Here is a 14,400-nt window from a genome sequence, read left to right as displayed (position 1 = left end):
GGGGTTTTAGGTGTTAACGTTCTTACCTAGAAGCTTCTGTAGTGTGCCTTGTTGAAGACGATGCTGTCAGTGTCTTTGTTTCATGAATTCAAACTCCATCCTTTGAATTTAAATCTCCTTGAGACTTTTCTAGGTGTATTGTTTTTTTTCTCTTGATGAGCTAACACTTACATATGAAATATTCTCCTCAAATAACTTATGATGTGATGAAGGACTGTGTTTTGTGTTACAGTTGTCACAGGCTTCTGTTCTTTCTAGGAATTCAGCCACCAATGGCAAGTGACTCTGGTCAGAAGTCTTCTGCTGCAGAGCAGGAACTGTACAGGAGGTGAGGTGAAGTTCTTGAAAAAGAAAGTAGTTTAACTCCTGTGTGTATGTTTTACTTCAGTCTGAGTGCAATGACTGTATGTTTTAATGCCTGGGAATCCCCTTTGAAGCCTAGTTCAGTTAAGGTTAAAAGGAAAACACTTTTATGGTTAGAAGAACACACTTTTTTTAAAAGGAAGCCTGTTCTTTAGCCAAAAAGAGCAGTCAGGGGAGCTGTGGGCAACTGGAGTGGTGTTTAGAGAAACAGGGAGGACCAATGTAAAGAACTAGTAACTACAGAAAGCTTGTATGATGTGCATTGCAAGGCCAATAAAGCATAACCTTGAGTACATTTACCTTTTCTGGGATGAGTGAAGGAGTCTTTGTCTGATACTTTCCTTAGGGATTTCGGAATCCTAAACGTGGTGATGGGTTTAATGCAGTTTATACCTAAAATAATCAGATCCATCTTATTTATCTGATTCCATTCCTCCTCATTTTTCTAGACTGGACATAATGTCTATCAGCCAGTAGAGATTGCTATAAACTTTTCATCCAAGGGTATTTTCATTTTTTAAGAAAGAAATATCTATGAAGTAGAGGTAAGGATGAGAAAATTGCAGAAGAAAAATGTCTTCTTTGTCAGAACCACAGAAGTCTCCTCCTAGTCCTTGGCATTGCAAGACAGTGAGAACTTCAGTTCTGTGTAACTCAGTAGCTTTCTGTTACAGAACAACTGGCTTGATCTGTCTGTGTTCTTAAAGATGCTGTAAAGGTCAGGCTTTTCATATTAACAATGAAAAACAGTCTCTGTGTGTGATTATTTTTTTTTTTTAGTATTACAACTGATTGGCCAACTCTGTTGAAACAAAACCCTGTTGCATCAATCACACTGTCCTTAGGAAATTCAGAGATTCAACCAAGGAAGTCTCTGGAAAGCTGCTTCGCATTCTTGGGGACCTTGGAATTGAAATTGCTGGCACTTTTCAGTACTGAGCTGCTGAACTGCATCCCAAATACCTGATCTGGGAAAGGAGAGGTAGAGGCAGAAATGCAGTGGAAAGGCAAACAGGGAAGACAAGAAAGGGAGGAGCAGCTTGTATGCATGTAGCTCATCTATGGAACCAGAACCAGACCGGGATGGGCTGAAATGCACCCTGAGAAAGTTTGTGGATGACACCAAACTGAGGGAGTGGTCACTCCTCTGTGGAGGGCAACACTGCCACTCAGAGGGATCTTGGCCAGCCAGAGGCATAGCAGAAGAGAGGCTGAGGGAACTGCATTGGCTTAGCCTCTAGAAGAGGGGGCAATTTGTTTTCGACTTCCTGAAATACCAAAATAGAGACAGTGCCACCCTGTTCTCAGAGGTACACACTGAAAGGAGAAGAGGCAAGGGACACAAATCACAGCAAGGAAATTCTGCCTAAGTATTGGTGGGGAGGGTGGCAGAAAATCCCAGTCAGTGAGCACAGTGAAGCACTCGAACAGGTTGCTCAGGAAGGATATAGAATCTCCACCATTGGAGATCATCCGAGGCTGACTGGAGAAGGCCCTGAGTGACCTGATCTAACCTTGAAGTTAGTTCTGTTTTGAGCAGGAGGCTGGAATAGATGACCTTCAAAGGTCCCATCTAACCTAGTTTATTTTGTGATTCGCTTCATGTTAGTCTCTTTGCTTGCATGTGGGATTTCCAAGGCTCGAATTGGACAAAATTTCCTTCATGGCCATCTGAAATTCAGGTGTCCAGGCCGTGGACTTGACAAGGCTCCTTCTCTCAGTGCTGTTGCTGCATGCATTTTATGTGATCTTTTCTTTCCCTGGTAGAGCAGAAGAGCAGCATTGTCATACAGGCTAACTCCTTTTATTGCTGTACATCCCTTGATATTTTCCAAAGCAGCGTCTGTTTAACTACTTTCTATTCTCACTGTTTTCAGGTGATAATTAAGTACTTCATAGAGCCAAATGTAACTGAAGTATAAGCTTATATGGTGCTAAGTCTACTGTTGTTGCCAGATCTGTACCTCACTGAAGCTGCAGGTCGCGTTTAAAGCTTGGTGGACTTTTGAATTTCTGCTGATAACAGAGGGGCTGTGAGCAGACTTTGTGTCAAATAGATTGTGGATTTGTGTTTCAGCTCTAGCCAGGGATAGTCCATGCTAAGCCATGACCCTGTTGCTGATCACCTTCTCTCTGTTTGCCTTTGGCGGTCATACAGGTATGAGCAAGAACAGGCACTAGTCCAAGAGGAGTTGCTCCGGCTGGCCAAAAGAGAAAGGGAAGCAGCCAGTGAGGCCTTGACTACTGCCCTTCAGCGGGAAAGGAACAACACTAATGAAGAGAGGCAGAGAGTGGCCCAGCTGGTGAGTAACAAAAAGCTCCAGTATGTTTCCATACAGGACAAGCTAAAACCTCTCTGCTTGAGGTGGTTTGTTAATGTCACTTGTGTGATAAGCTGAGAAACTGTCATTTAGGCTGAAGCACTCATCACTTCCCATCTCATCACTTACGTTTGACTTACAGTGTAGCTGGGAAGCTATGCTTGCAGGGTGTCATGCAGTGAGGCTAAGGCCAAGCTTGCAGGGAAAGGCATAAACAATGACTGTGCTGGGGACAGCTTTACCTGTGGCAGGTCAGTGTGGCGTGTGTATATGGGGTTGTTGTCTGAGTTAGAGAGAGCTTTTAAACTATCAAGTGTATGAAATGAATGTTTCCATATATACAGGATCAGATTCTGCTGACCTGATCTATCCTGAAACTGCTCTGTTTTTCTAGAGTGTAATTGTGCAAATACCCAAATTAATAAAAAGAAATAATGAGTTCTGTTGTTTGAGCCTTTTAGGATGCTGGTAACACAAGAGGTATAAAACTGCCAAGTACTGTAACATTTTGAACTTCTTAAGCCTTCACTTAAGATTGGTTTTTAGGGACCAGGAAGCATAAACCGCTTTTGTACACACCACTGACTCCCAAACCAATCTGTTCTTGCTCAGTAGGCAGACTTATTTTTTGGGACTTCTTGCTGCAGCCTTTACTTCATCAGGCACCTTGGTGTTGCTGAGAGAACCTGTTGGGTTATTGTCATACCAGTGCTGAGGGAAAGCCATGATGTAGGCCGAGTAGTCCAAAAGGCTTATATCGCTACAGTAGATTGGGGTTGTCATTGATGGTTAATATTCACATGATAATATTTTATATGGTTTTCTTTTAAATACTAACATTACTATGGCTATGGTGTACTGGCTGTAAGCAATGCAGAATCTTACTGGAACTGCCACTTTTTTCTGATCTGCAGTGGTATGACGTGTCAGGGTGTGACAGTAAGGTGGAACTATGTTTGCTGCAGTGAGCTCAAGTTGCTTGTTCATTTAGACTGTGATGTTTAAACTGTTTATTGAGAGAACTAGACTAAGAGTAATTCTCCTTACTTGGTAATACTGAAAGGATGGTTTAGGGAGAGGACAGACTCGAATAATGATGGTCACGTGTTTTTTCCATCCTACCAATTTGTTGCGTGCACTTGATTTAACTGAAGAACTTTTCTATGAGCATGTTTTTTCTATATGTTGAACGATAATAGGCATGGCTTACCCAGGCACACGACTTGGCTGTGAAGCATTTTGAGGTTATAATAGGAGGGTATTTTAGGGGGCTGAATAAATAAAATTTACCTAAGAATGGCCATAGTGGTTTAGACAGAAGGTTCTTCTAGCTATAGCCCATCTCTGATAGTGATCCATAGCAGCTGCTTATGGAGAGCATGAGAACAGAGCAGGTATACAGCAGTATTTCACACCTGTAGACCCTCACAACTTCTGCCATTCTGGGGCTTTAGAGGCTTCTTTTGACAAGAGGTATTTTTACCTTGGTGGTTAACAGTCCTTGATGAAATTGTCTTCCATGGATATGTCCGTTTGTGTTTTTGGACCTATTTCTGCTTTTTGACTCCATGGTAACGTTTGCATGTGGTTGGACTGGTAGGTCTCTGCTGTCCTGGATATAGCTTGTGAATGGCTCCTGTGTTGTAGGAAATTTCCTCTTGACAGATCACACTCTTACCATGGGAAGTTGTGTGATTGCTGAGCTTTAGAATAGTGGTGTCTGATAGAATAGTGATGTCTGAGGCAGGTGACTGTCCGTTCCTCTGCATAGGACATCTGGGTCAGCAGGTACAGTATTAACTCTCCATTAGAACAAGAATATTCTCTTTATGAATGCAGTTAATGGACTTCTGTGAAGAGGGTGGTGAAGAAGCTGGTGGATTTACTGTCCAATCTAAAGGCATGATCAAGCTCAGAAGTAGAGCCCTGCCCTCCTGCAGTGAGGTGCAGAGTAATCCTGGAGAAATGTGACCAGCGGAGTTAGGCAATATTTGTGAAGTGTAAAGAGGGCACCTCTAAAATGAGTTGGGATCTGACCTCAATAAAACAGCTTTTATATGTTAATCTGAATTAGCTTTTAATTCTGAAGTGTCACATATCCAGATATTGCATACTTGATGCTTTACAAAAATCTGATCAGGCTTTTCTTGTGTAACCCATAAAAGACAAATAGTGACCATGGAGTGTTAGCCCAGAATGTGGTGCAAGAAAGAGAAATGTTGAATTTCATTGCTCTTTAACTATCTCTTGATCAGTCATAAATTTAAGATCCTTAAAAATGGCATAGTCTTGCCTGTCCTTGCAAATATGAGGTCAAAGCTATTGTCTGTTGGCTTCTAGGTGTCTTCCTAAGCAGGAACCGTTTGTGCCACCTTTTTAAATAATTGGAATACTTATTAGACTTGCTTTATCTTAGCTACAGTTTCCTTTTGGGCATGGTTACCTTACTGTCTTGTTCCAATCCTACTCAAATCATATCTTCCTTTGTCTTCCAGTATTTTCTTCTTCCTTTATTTGGAATTGGGCTCGAATGTTTCTTGCTCACTCTTCTGCTTTTTAGCCCTAGCATGAGGCAAGTAATGGGTGTGAGCTGCTCTTTCATCTCTTCTGTGTTATTCTTCTCTTTTGGATAGAAGATAGTAGTCGAACTTTAGATACCTAGTGGTAGTTCAGGTGCTAATGGCACTGGAAATAATTTGCTTAAATTTGTAAGGGAACAACTTTCATGGTTTTTGTTGTTGCTGTGACCTACTAGAGAAGCCAGAGAAAAATGGGGCAACTCCCATGAAAGAAATAACAAATGAATAAATTGCTTCTAGCAGCACTTAATTTAGTAAAAATTGAAAATCATGCCATGTAGAATTAGGAAGGCTTGGGGTTTTTTGTTTGTTGTAGTATTTGCAGTAAGATCTTGAGCTGCCCTGTGCCCTTGACGTATCAATAGTTTGGGGATTAGTAGCCTTCTCTTGCACAGTTGTCTCGAGCAGTGCTGCAATATTCTCCTTTAACCTTACCACTTGTAGACCATAAATCCACATATGATAGCTGTATTTTGAAATTATTTTATTTTGATTGTGCTGAAAGTCGCTTGTCGTTTACTCTGTTCATGACTTTCATTTACTGTCTTATTATTGGCAGTATTGCTATGAAGCACTTCTTCAGTCTTGTTATATAATGTGTGGACTACAACTAACCTTCGATAAGGAACTTGCTGTCAGCTTCTGGGGCCAGTTACTTCCTTATTTATGGGGTAGGGTGCATATTAAAATAGTGTGTTGTGTTTTTTTTTTTTCCCCTTGAAGTGGTGCATTGGTTACAAGAGGGATTTAGAGTTAAGTGACTGGGTCCTGTCCTACATTTTTGTCTTGATTTTTCTTTTTTTTTTTTTGACTTTAAACAAGACACTTAGCTGCTAGATATCTTAGGTTTTGAGTAAAACTCCTTAAAGCTTTAGTTTAAGAAGCAAAACAGCTCTGTAAGCAGAAACATCGCAGCATTCACTTCCCTCTTTGAGTGAATATGGCTTTTGATTAACCATGTGGGACTGGCTCAAATGGATGTAGTCTGCTAAGCTGCTGCAGAAGAGCTCTCACCAATTTGTATTAGAGATAAAATGTTTTGTTTGTTTGTACAGCACTGCAGGATCATGGTGCTGACTGGACTCTGAATAATTTAATGCTGTGGGTACTTACAATACAACAAGGATTATATGTACAGTTCTTCACAGCAGGGCCTTGGGTGTTTAGCTAATGCTTGTAGCGTGCCTTAAATCTCATGTGAAATATCTAAGAATTAATACAGCTATCTTTAAATCCTTTTTTATTTCTACCGTGAGGAACTTCCAAAGTTGTCATAGTCAAGTTATTTAATTGCTTCACTGTGTTGTGAATAGTCTCACCTTTCCCCTATACCAGCAATGTTTCCTTTTTCATTTCTAATTAATCAAAACCTCTTCTCTCAACTCTCAGTTCTTTTGGCTTTCTTTTTTTCTCCTTCTTACCAGCAAAAGAAACTTTGCAAGCAAAGCTGCTCTTTTTTCTCTTTTCTGCTTTTGTAATCTCCTAAGGCTGTGCAGCATGTGCATCATGAGCCTCTTGGAGCCAGTGACTCCCTGCCTGATGGTTTTCGCTGAAACCTTTGAAACAAATCAATGTGGAATGGGGATGGAGAAAAGCGGGGGGGGTGGGGGGGGAAATAAACGCGATTAAGCGAAGACATCTCATTACTACTCTAGAAAGGGAGGATTATAACTTATAAAATAGGAGGATCTCATTTAGGGGCCATGTGTGCCTGTGTTATCAGGACAGAGGGAGAGCAAATAGAATAAATGAAATTAATACTTTGAAAAGAAGCATTACCCGGATTTGAGAATTGAACTAATATGATTTGTGCAAAGCCCTGAAGTTCTTATCTCCCCATTTAATACCCCTAGGATAATGGCTTTGTCAGAGTTATTGACCAAAAGTCGTCATCTTCCTTCCCACTTTGAAAGAATGAATTCAGAAATGGGGTAATGGTAGGACAAACTTTACACCACAGTTAGCTTTTTCAGACAAGACTGATGGGCTTCGGTTGCTGTGTGAAAGCAGACTGGACACAAGATTCCTAAATTGCTAGGGAAGTGTTTTTCCAGCTGTGGATGATGGACAGCTTACCATTCCCAATGTTTCTAGTTGGACCTTGCTCACTGGCTTGCTGGATGGCAGCCTTTGCTTTCTGGTGGCTCCAGCATTGTACCATTGTGATTAGTGTGGCCCAAAGCATGAGTGTGGCAGGAAATAGGATTTAAGGTTAGTCCCATCTCTGGATATTCCAGTAGCTGATTATAATTGGTCATAGGCTGTCAGATTCTTTTAAAATTATTTCTTGCACAGAAATGATCTCTCTCCTCTTTGGAGCCTCTCATGTCCTCTTGTTGATTCAGAAGAGAAGGGCTGAAGGAAGAATGCATGACTAGGAATGCCTTTAATCAGGGCAGTAGGTTTTGGTATCGGTGTCATCTTGTCAGTGTGGGATTCTGAACTCTTGGGCTTTGCCTGTGGAATACTTTGGACACTTCCATCCCTGGTTTAGTGTATATTGGCCTGCTAACATTTTAACTGCCGTGTTTTCTTCTCCAGTTCAAAGAACGTGGAGATTAAATTGTTTAAAGTTTCTACAAGCAACATAAACAGCCTGTTCGCAGATTGATACCACCAAAATTCTCTGCCACTGTAGTAGAGGGGGTGATCAGGTGGACTAAAGTTTTCTTTGTGGTCCTGTAGGGGTGGAGGAGTGATTGAATTGGCCTGTTCATGGAAAGTTTTCTTTCAGTTTCTGGTCATTGATGAAGCTTCAAGCCAATCTTGCTTACATTTTTTTTTGCTGTGAATTGACCACTGTTGCTGAGCGGTATCAGCTGTAGATACAGCTGAGCTGGTACTGAAGATGCTTTTAGAAACGGTGCTGAACGTGATTTAGTTTTGTTAAGGCTTTCATTTAATTTGTGATAAGATGGGGATCAGCTTCATCCTGGCTGATTAACCATAGGTAAGCATCTCCAGATTAGACTGGGTTTTTGTGTGCGTAATCTCATATCATTGTGACAAGCTGGAGTGGCTAGTTGAGGGCCAGTAGTAGCATGGTGTGTGTTTGAAACTGACAGTGTGGGACCATCAGTGAAGTGAGATTGCTGTTTTTGAGGTCAGGCCTCTATCGTCAAAACTTGGTCATTTTTTTCCTCCCTATTTATTTGAGTTGATGTAATGAAAGTTACTGTCACTGCAAAGCTCACGGAACGGTTTGGATACTGCTCACATCAGGGCCAGTTTTGCTGGTCCTGTTTGCTCTGCAGCTAAAATGTAGCACACTGGGCGAAAACCCTTCTCTTCTAAAGTTGCAAGGTTATGTAGAAAATAGGTTGGTTCTGGGAGGAGACACTGGCAATGGAAAGCTTGGGGTTTAGTGGTTCTTTAATTTCTGTAATGTTTCTTGATTGAGTTTTTTGTGGGTGAAACAGAAAACATTGATTTAAATCAGAAAGTATGGAGGCTTGTTTTAAATAATAGTGCAAAATGAGGAAAAAGCCTGTTGAGTTCTTTTTCTCCAAGTTTGATTTTCATTGATGTTAGTGATGAGCAACACATACCTAAATGTGTTCACTAAAGGAATGACACCCTTTTTTCAGATTAATTTTTGTTTTCTTTAGAAAATGACTGATGCATTTAGTTACTAGGACATCAACGCCTACATATAGGTGGGTACCACCAGTTGTGGGGGCAGTACCTCCTGATGAGAGTTGCTCCCTGCAGTTTGGCTATTTGCAGAGCATTCACATACTGTGTGTCAAACATTCATGTACCTACCCTTAGTGCGTGCAAAACCAGCTAGGGAACTCTGACTAAGTTTGCAGGAGTTGACATTATCTTTGGTTAGGAGTTGCAATGCAGTTGTTTTTGATTACTTTCACTAATTGAATAAAGCTGCCTTTTAAATGTGTTGATACAAATGGAAAGGTGTGTTTTTTGGTTTAAACCTTAATGATTTATTACAAAATATTGCAAGCTATTGATGGGGGGATTTAAATAGCTAGGCTGAGTAGCTTAAGACCTTGTTCCTTCTATCCCTCTCATTCTTGCTGTCTGAGGTAAGAGATACTTTTCTAGACTTTCCTTTGAAGAAAATGTATTAATGTCTGAAGTCTTTAAAGTTAGTGGTCTGTTATTCTACTGTCTCTGGCCAGAGCATCCCTCCTTTTCCCCCACAGTTGAGCGGTTCTTCGGCTGCTACCTTCTGTTACGGAAGTGGGTGCATTTCTGCTGTGAAGGAATTACTTCTTTTTATGAAACCATTAAACATTTAAGGGAACCTTATAGAAAGTAATCTTGCAGTATTAAATGGTGGCCTTTGAAAGGTTTGCATTAAATTTAAGGATCTACATGTCTTCTACCTCCAGCAAGCTAATAACTTCCAGTCTCTGGAGCATCAGTGAGGTCTAAATTTAACAAAAGCAATTTTGGAGTATGTGTACTACAATGAACCCAGAAAGTAAAAACAAACCCAAACCAAGGGAAAACCTCCTCTTTCTTCACCTTCTCTTGAGGGAAGGCAAAGCTTGTTATCTGGCTACGGGTAAGGTGCTGCGTATGTACTCCTTATTTTCCCTGCTACTGCTGCTATGATTTGTCAGACATTTATAGCATTTTTTTTAAACAACTTCCAATTTCTGCAGCTGGTCTTTTATCTCCTGACTGAAGGTTAATTTGTGTTTGGAGAGTTTTTGCAGATTTCAGCAGCCGATGGTCGTTCGAGCTTCTCATTTTTGTAGTCTCTTGGGCTAAGGGACCTTATCACAAGGTTGGCCTCTTTTTAAATTCTACAGCTGCAGCAAATTGAAGTTGTCTGCAGTGCTGCCTACTTCCCCTGTCTTGCCTTCAATTCTCCTGTGCCCATATTTCACACTATTTTTTTTGTCTGCCAAGTTCATATACTCCACAGAAACTTCTTCCAGATTTATTTGTTCTGACTTGGGGTTACTGTAAAGCCATTCCATCATTTAAGCAGCAAAAGATAAGATTAGCCTGCCTTTCCTCCCATCAATAGCTACAAAATATTAAATTCATAAAGAAATAAGAGAATAATATGTTGATATTTCTCCATGAATGGTCCAGCAAAGCTAGTACTGCATCTTTTTGTTTTTGTTTTTTTTTTTACTGCCAGATTACTGCAGAGTAGTAGAAATCTGTTCTAATTTTGCAGCTAATGTGAGGGGCATAAGCAACAGATTTGGTAATGCATCAGGGTGTTTCAGCAGGCTTTCCTTTCCTATGGCCAATATTAGTCAAATGTGGTATGGTTTGTGGTATGAGATTGTCATAGGTATAAAGACTGAAGACTTCTTAGTAGTTCCCAGTAGCTTGGATAAACTTTATTTTTGGATTATGATTTTGCTGTCTGTTTTGAGTATTTGGGATATTACATATATCTAACTTAGTATTTGGTGATAAAATGAATACTGAACAGCTATCTAAAAAATGACTGCTTTTGAATCTTGAATCAATGATCCTTAATCACTGAAAATTTTCTTCATGTTTCTGTCGGGAAAGTGTTACTTAAAAAGAGAGCAAGATTATGAATTTAAAGGGCTAAAATAATAGCTAGGAAATAAGTTTGCACTGAATGGAACACTTTGCTCTTGCACTCTCAGATGATGGGGACGTGAGGTAGGTGACCTACCACTGGATGTCATTTCTGTCATATTTCCTAAATGCCATGAAAACTAGCTTTGGTGCTTCTGCCACCTTTTCTTGGAACTGTAATATGTATGTCTTGATGTGATCCTCGTTGGCAACATGGATGGTAAAGAAGATACCTGAGATGGGCAGAATGTTCTGCTCTGGGGTGTGGTGTGAGAGAGAAACAGTGCAGGGTTCTTTCTGGGTCTCAATAAGAAAGGCTGACAAGTGGCTTAATAAAATAGCTGTTTTAATAACGTAGACTAGAAAGAGGACTATAGCTAGTAAATCTTATGTCCTTTCACATGCTGGGAGCCCCACTTCCATGCAGCATTGGACAGACCCTGGATGAATTTTCCTATGGCACACTGTGCAGTTGGAGAGGTTCTTCCTTTTTCATCACTTGAGCAATTATATTCTTACAAGAAAACAGCTCTGCTCATAAAGAATATTCACATGAGAACATCTTGCTGCTCCTGTAGATAAAGGCAAGGTCCTGCAGGGGCCAATACCAAGCGGCAGCTGCCTGCAGGCTCCTCTGTTACTGTGCCGAGAAATCTGAGCAGTACAAGACGAGCCTGAAGGTCACGCTGTATATGTGCCTGCACCTGCTTGGGTTAACTGTTCTGTGGGTCACCACCTCCTTGATGCGCAGTGGTCTTCTGCTCAGGATCGCTACATTCCACTCCTTCATCCACCTACAGTTTACCTTTCTCAAAGATAGGTAAGTTACAGATTATATTAGCAAGCTGTTCAGCTAATAGGGAGTGTCCTGATAGGCTGGAATGCTATCTGTGTTCTAACACCCATCAGTGCACATGGTAGCATACAGGCTTCTCAACAGAGCAGACATGTCCTGTTTAAGATCAGATTTCCTCAAATACAATGTCTTCCACAATTCTCCCAATACAAATAATTTTGGATCATACCAGAAGATGAAGCTGAGTCTACTTGGTATGATGGGAGAAATGAAAATAAGCACCAATACTGCTTCTTTATTTCTCACCTTAAAGAAAAGTTAGAGCAAGCTGGTAGGAAGAGTAAATTTCACTGAGGCTTTTTCCAGTTTGTTTATGCAGTCTGCTACAGTTGGGCATCCTCAAACCTGTTCTATTTGTTGATGAAGTTTATTTTCATTCTGTTTGCTTCCCTCTCCCTCCCTCTTTCTCTCTCTGTCTTTTTACTTTCCCAAAACTGCAGGGCAGTTTGCTCCTGCCACCTCTCCTTGTTGGTGGCGTTATCAGGCACGTGTGCAGTGGGTAAGATTGCAAACGACACTGTTCTCTGGGATTCTAAGCATCAGACAATGTTTTACACGGCATCCCATTCTCTAGCTGGCTGGTTGGACATGATGTTGGTGCCTTATCTTCACGCTGACACACACTGGACATTAATAGAAATACATTGCTGAGGCACATGTGTGGAATTTCAAGCAGCCCTTCTAGCTGTGCTTTAGACAGTCTATTGTGTGCTTAACCTCTTGGAAGAGGTTTTGATGAGAAATGCATAATGTTAACTCTTGGGCAGCTGGGTGGGCTCTCTTAGAGTTTCTTATTACAGTCAGCATAATATCTTCCTAATGGCACGCTGCTTATGTATTTTGGAGTTTCAGCAGTTTTAAACCTATCTTTTAATGACCAATATTCCTCCTTCCTAGTGCAAATTTAGGGAAGAATTAGCTATATGTATTGCACGTGGGGAAGAGATAGGAAATATGTGCTTCAGAGGAAGTGAGCTGCCAGCACCCTCGTTTAACTGTCTAAAGTCTGTCCCTGTATTATTTTTGGCTCTATGATTGCCTTACATCAACTAAAAAAACGACCTGGATGCAACTGCTGCTATTTGCCAGGAATTCATTCTGCTTTTGGAGCACATAAGGATTTTTGTTTCTTTTGTACTATATAGATATACTTTCTCTGCTTGTTTGTTATGACCATCTGCAATTATCTATATTATTTATGAGTACTGAGTAAAACATGATAGAAAATAGCTTCTTAAAAGGGACTGTACTAAGGGAGAGGAAATGAGCTGATGACTTTCGCTTTGATTTCCCCCCCCCCCGACAATGAAAGTAGAACACCTGCAAGCTTATGAGGGCGGGAAGGAATTAGAGAGTTAGCTGGCTTTCTTTTTCCTGTCTGTGTGTTACATTGGGGGTTTAGAGCCTTTTTAGCCTTGAAGACTTAGTGATAATGGGCAAACTTGAAGGATGATATAGTAGGAGTTGAGAGTAAAAATTGATCAAACAGACAGATGGAGCAGGGCTATGTATAATTACTGTCCAAAAGAAAAAAAGCTCTATAGTTTAATACCTGCTTGAATAGTACATTAGTCTAAGGATACATTTGTTAAATAACCAGTGCTCTTCCAATTAGGACTGAGAGCTTGCCACGTACATTCACTGGATCTTTAGCCTAATGCTTTTGCCATGGAAAAAGTGGTTCACTGTCTAGCAGATGACTTCAAGCCCCGTTTTTTTTCTAAACACATAGGCTCGTATCTCTTCTCTCTCCTTTTCCCTTCTCTCCAGCCTCTGAGCAGAATGGGTTTGTTCCTCAGTATTCATCTTGCTATAGCTGTAATTGGCACTGTCGAGCTGAAACTGTGACTCCCCTCTGTAGCTTCCAAACCTCTAATACACTAATGGTTCCTTACAAAAGCTGTTCTCTTCCCAGCTAAGGACCTTGGCAATCAGGCATTTTTTGTATTTTTATGATATGCTTTCCTAGTTAAAAGCTAAATGTGGAAAAAGGGAGATTGGGAGTATGGGTATGTTTAAAAAAAAAAAACCAAAAAACCAAAACCCAAACAACTGACAAAACCCTCCCCAAACCCCATGAATAACAAAGGCTTACATCAGCTGCAAAAAGACTTGCATGTTTCTTAAATCCTTTTCCTTAATTTTTCAGGGTGAAAGACTTTTGTTTCAAGTACAAAACTTGGACAAGCATATGAGAGCTTTAAACTGCAAAGCAAATGAAAATTTTAAAGATAATGGCCTTCAGTCCAGCCTATAGTTTTCTATAATTTAAAAAGTAGCCCCCTCCCCCCCCGGCAGCGTGCCTTTTCCTGTTCAAGGCGTAGCATTTTGCAGTGTAATTTTTCTAAGCTTTGTGCTGCTGAAGGTTATCATAGGGTTCTATTGAAAACCTACTTGCCTGTGATTTCTTGTTATACAGCGACCTGCAGAAAGAGGTGGTTCTCTGTGGTCAGGTAAGAATTTGACACTGTTCCTTCACTGGTAACAGAAGAGGGATGTGTCAACACCTTTTCCCATCTGATGGTTGCTCAGAAGCCAGCTCTCGGGTCACTCTGCCCTTGTTCCAGACCATGATGAAGGTCTAAATGCAATCTTGAATCTGTTGTCAGCCACTTGCATTTTCTTTTCTTTAGAACAGTTTAGAAGTAGTTCATGAAATTTTATGCATCTGGGCTAAAAATAAGAGTTTTCCTTGTAGTTAGTCTAGATAGAGTGTCAGTTTGTGCTCAGATTAAGTGGGGAC

The 14,400-nt window shown here is 40.7% G+C and overlaps 1 protein-coding gene across 6 annotated transcripts in view; it reads left to right on the top strand.

Moving 5' to 3' along the window:
* CHCHD6 (coiled-coil-helix-coiled-coil-helix domain containing 6) overlaps window positions 1–14,400 on the top strand; it is a 117,803-nt gene that overhangs the window by 3,492 nt on the left and 99,911 nt on the right. For all 6 annotated transcript variants that reach the window (XM_075096013.1, XM_075096011.1, XM_075096009.1 and 3 more), the window contains exons 3-4: window positions 259–328; window positions 2,522–2,666. In XM_075096013.1, the coding sequence (XP_074952114.1) occupies window positions 259–328; window positions 2,522–2,666 (215 nt within the window). The remainder of the gene's footprint in view (window positions 1–258; window positions 329–2,521; window positions 2,667–14,400) is intronic.

The sequence above is a fragment of the Phalacrocorax aristotelis genome, chromosome 6 (genome assembly GCF_949628215.1).
Source record: "Phalacrocorax aristotelis chromosome 6, bGulAri2.1, whole genome shotgun sequence".
NCBI lineage: Eukaryota > Metazoa > Chordata > Aves > Suliformes > Phalacrocoracidae > Phalacrocorax > Phalacrocorax aristotelis.
The sequence above is the reverse complement of the archived record's forward strand: the minus strand, read 5'-3'. Positions and strand labels throughout refer to the sequence as shown.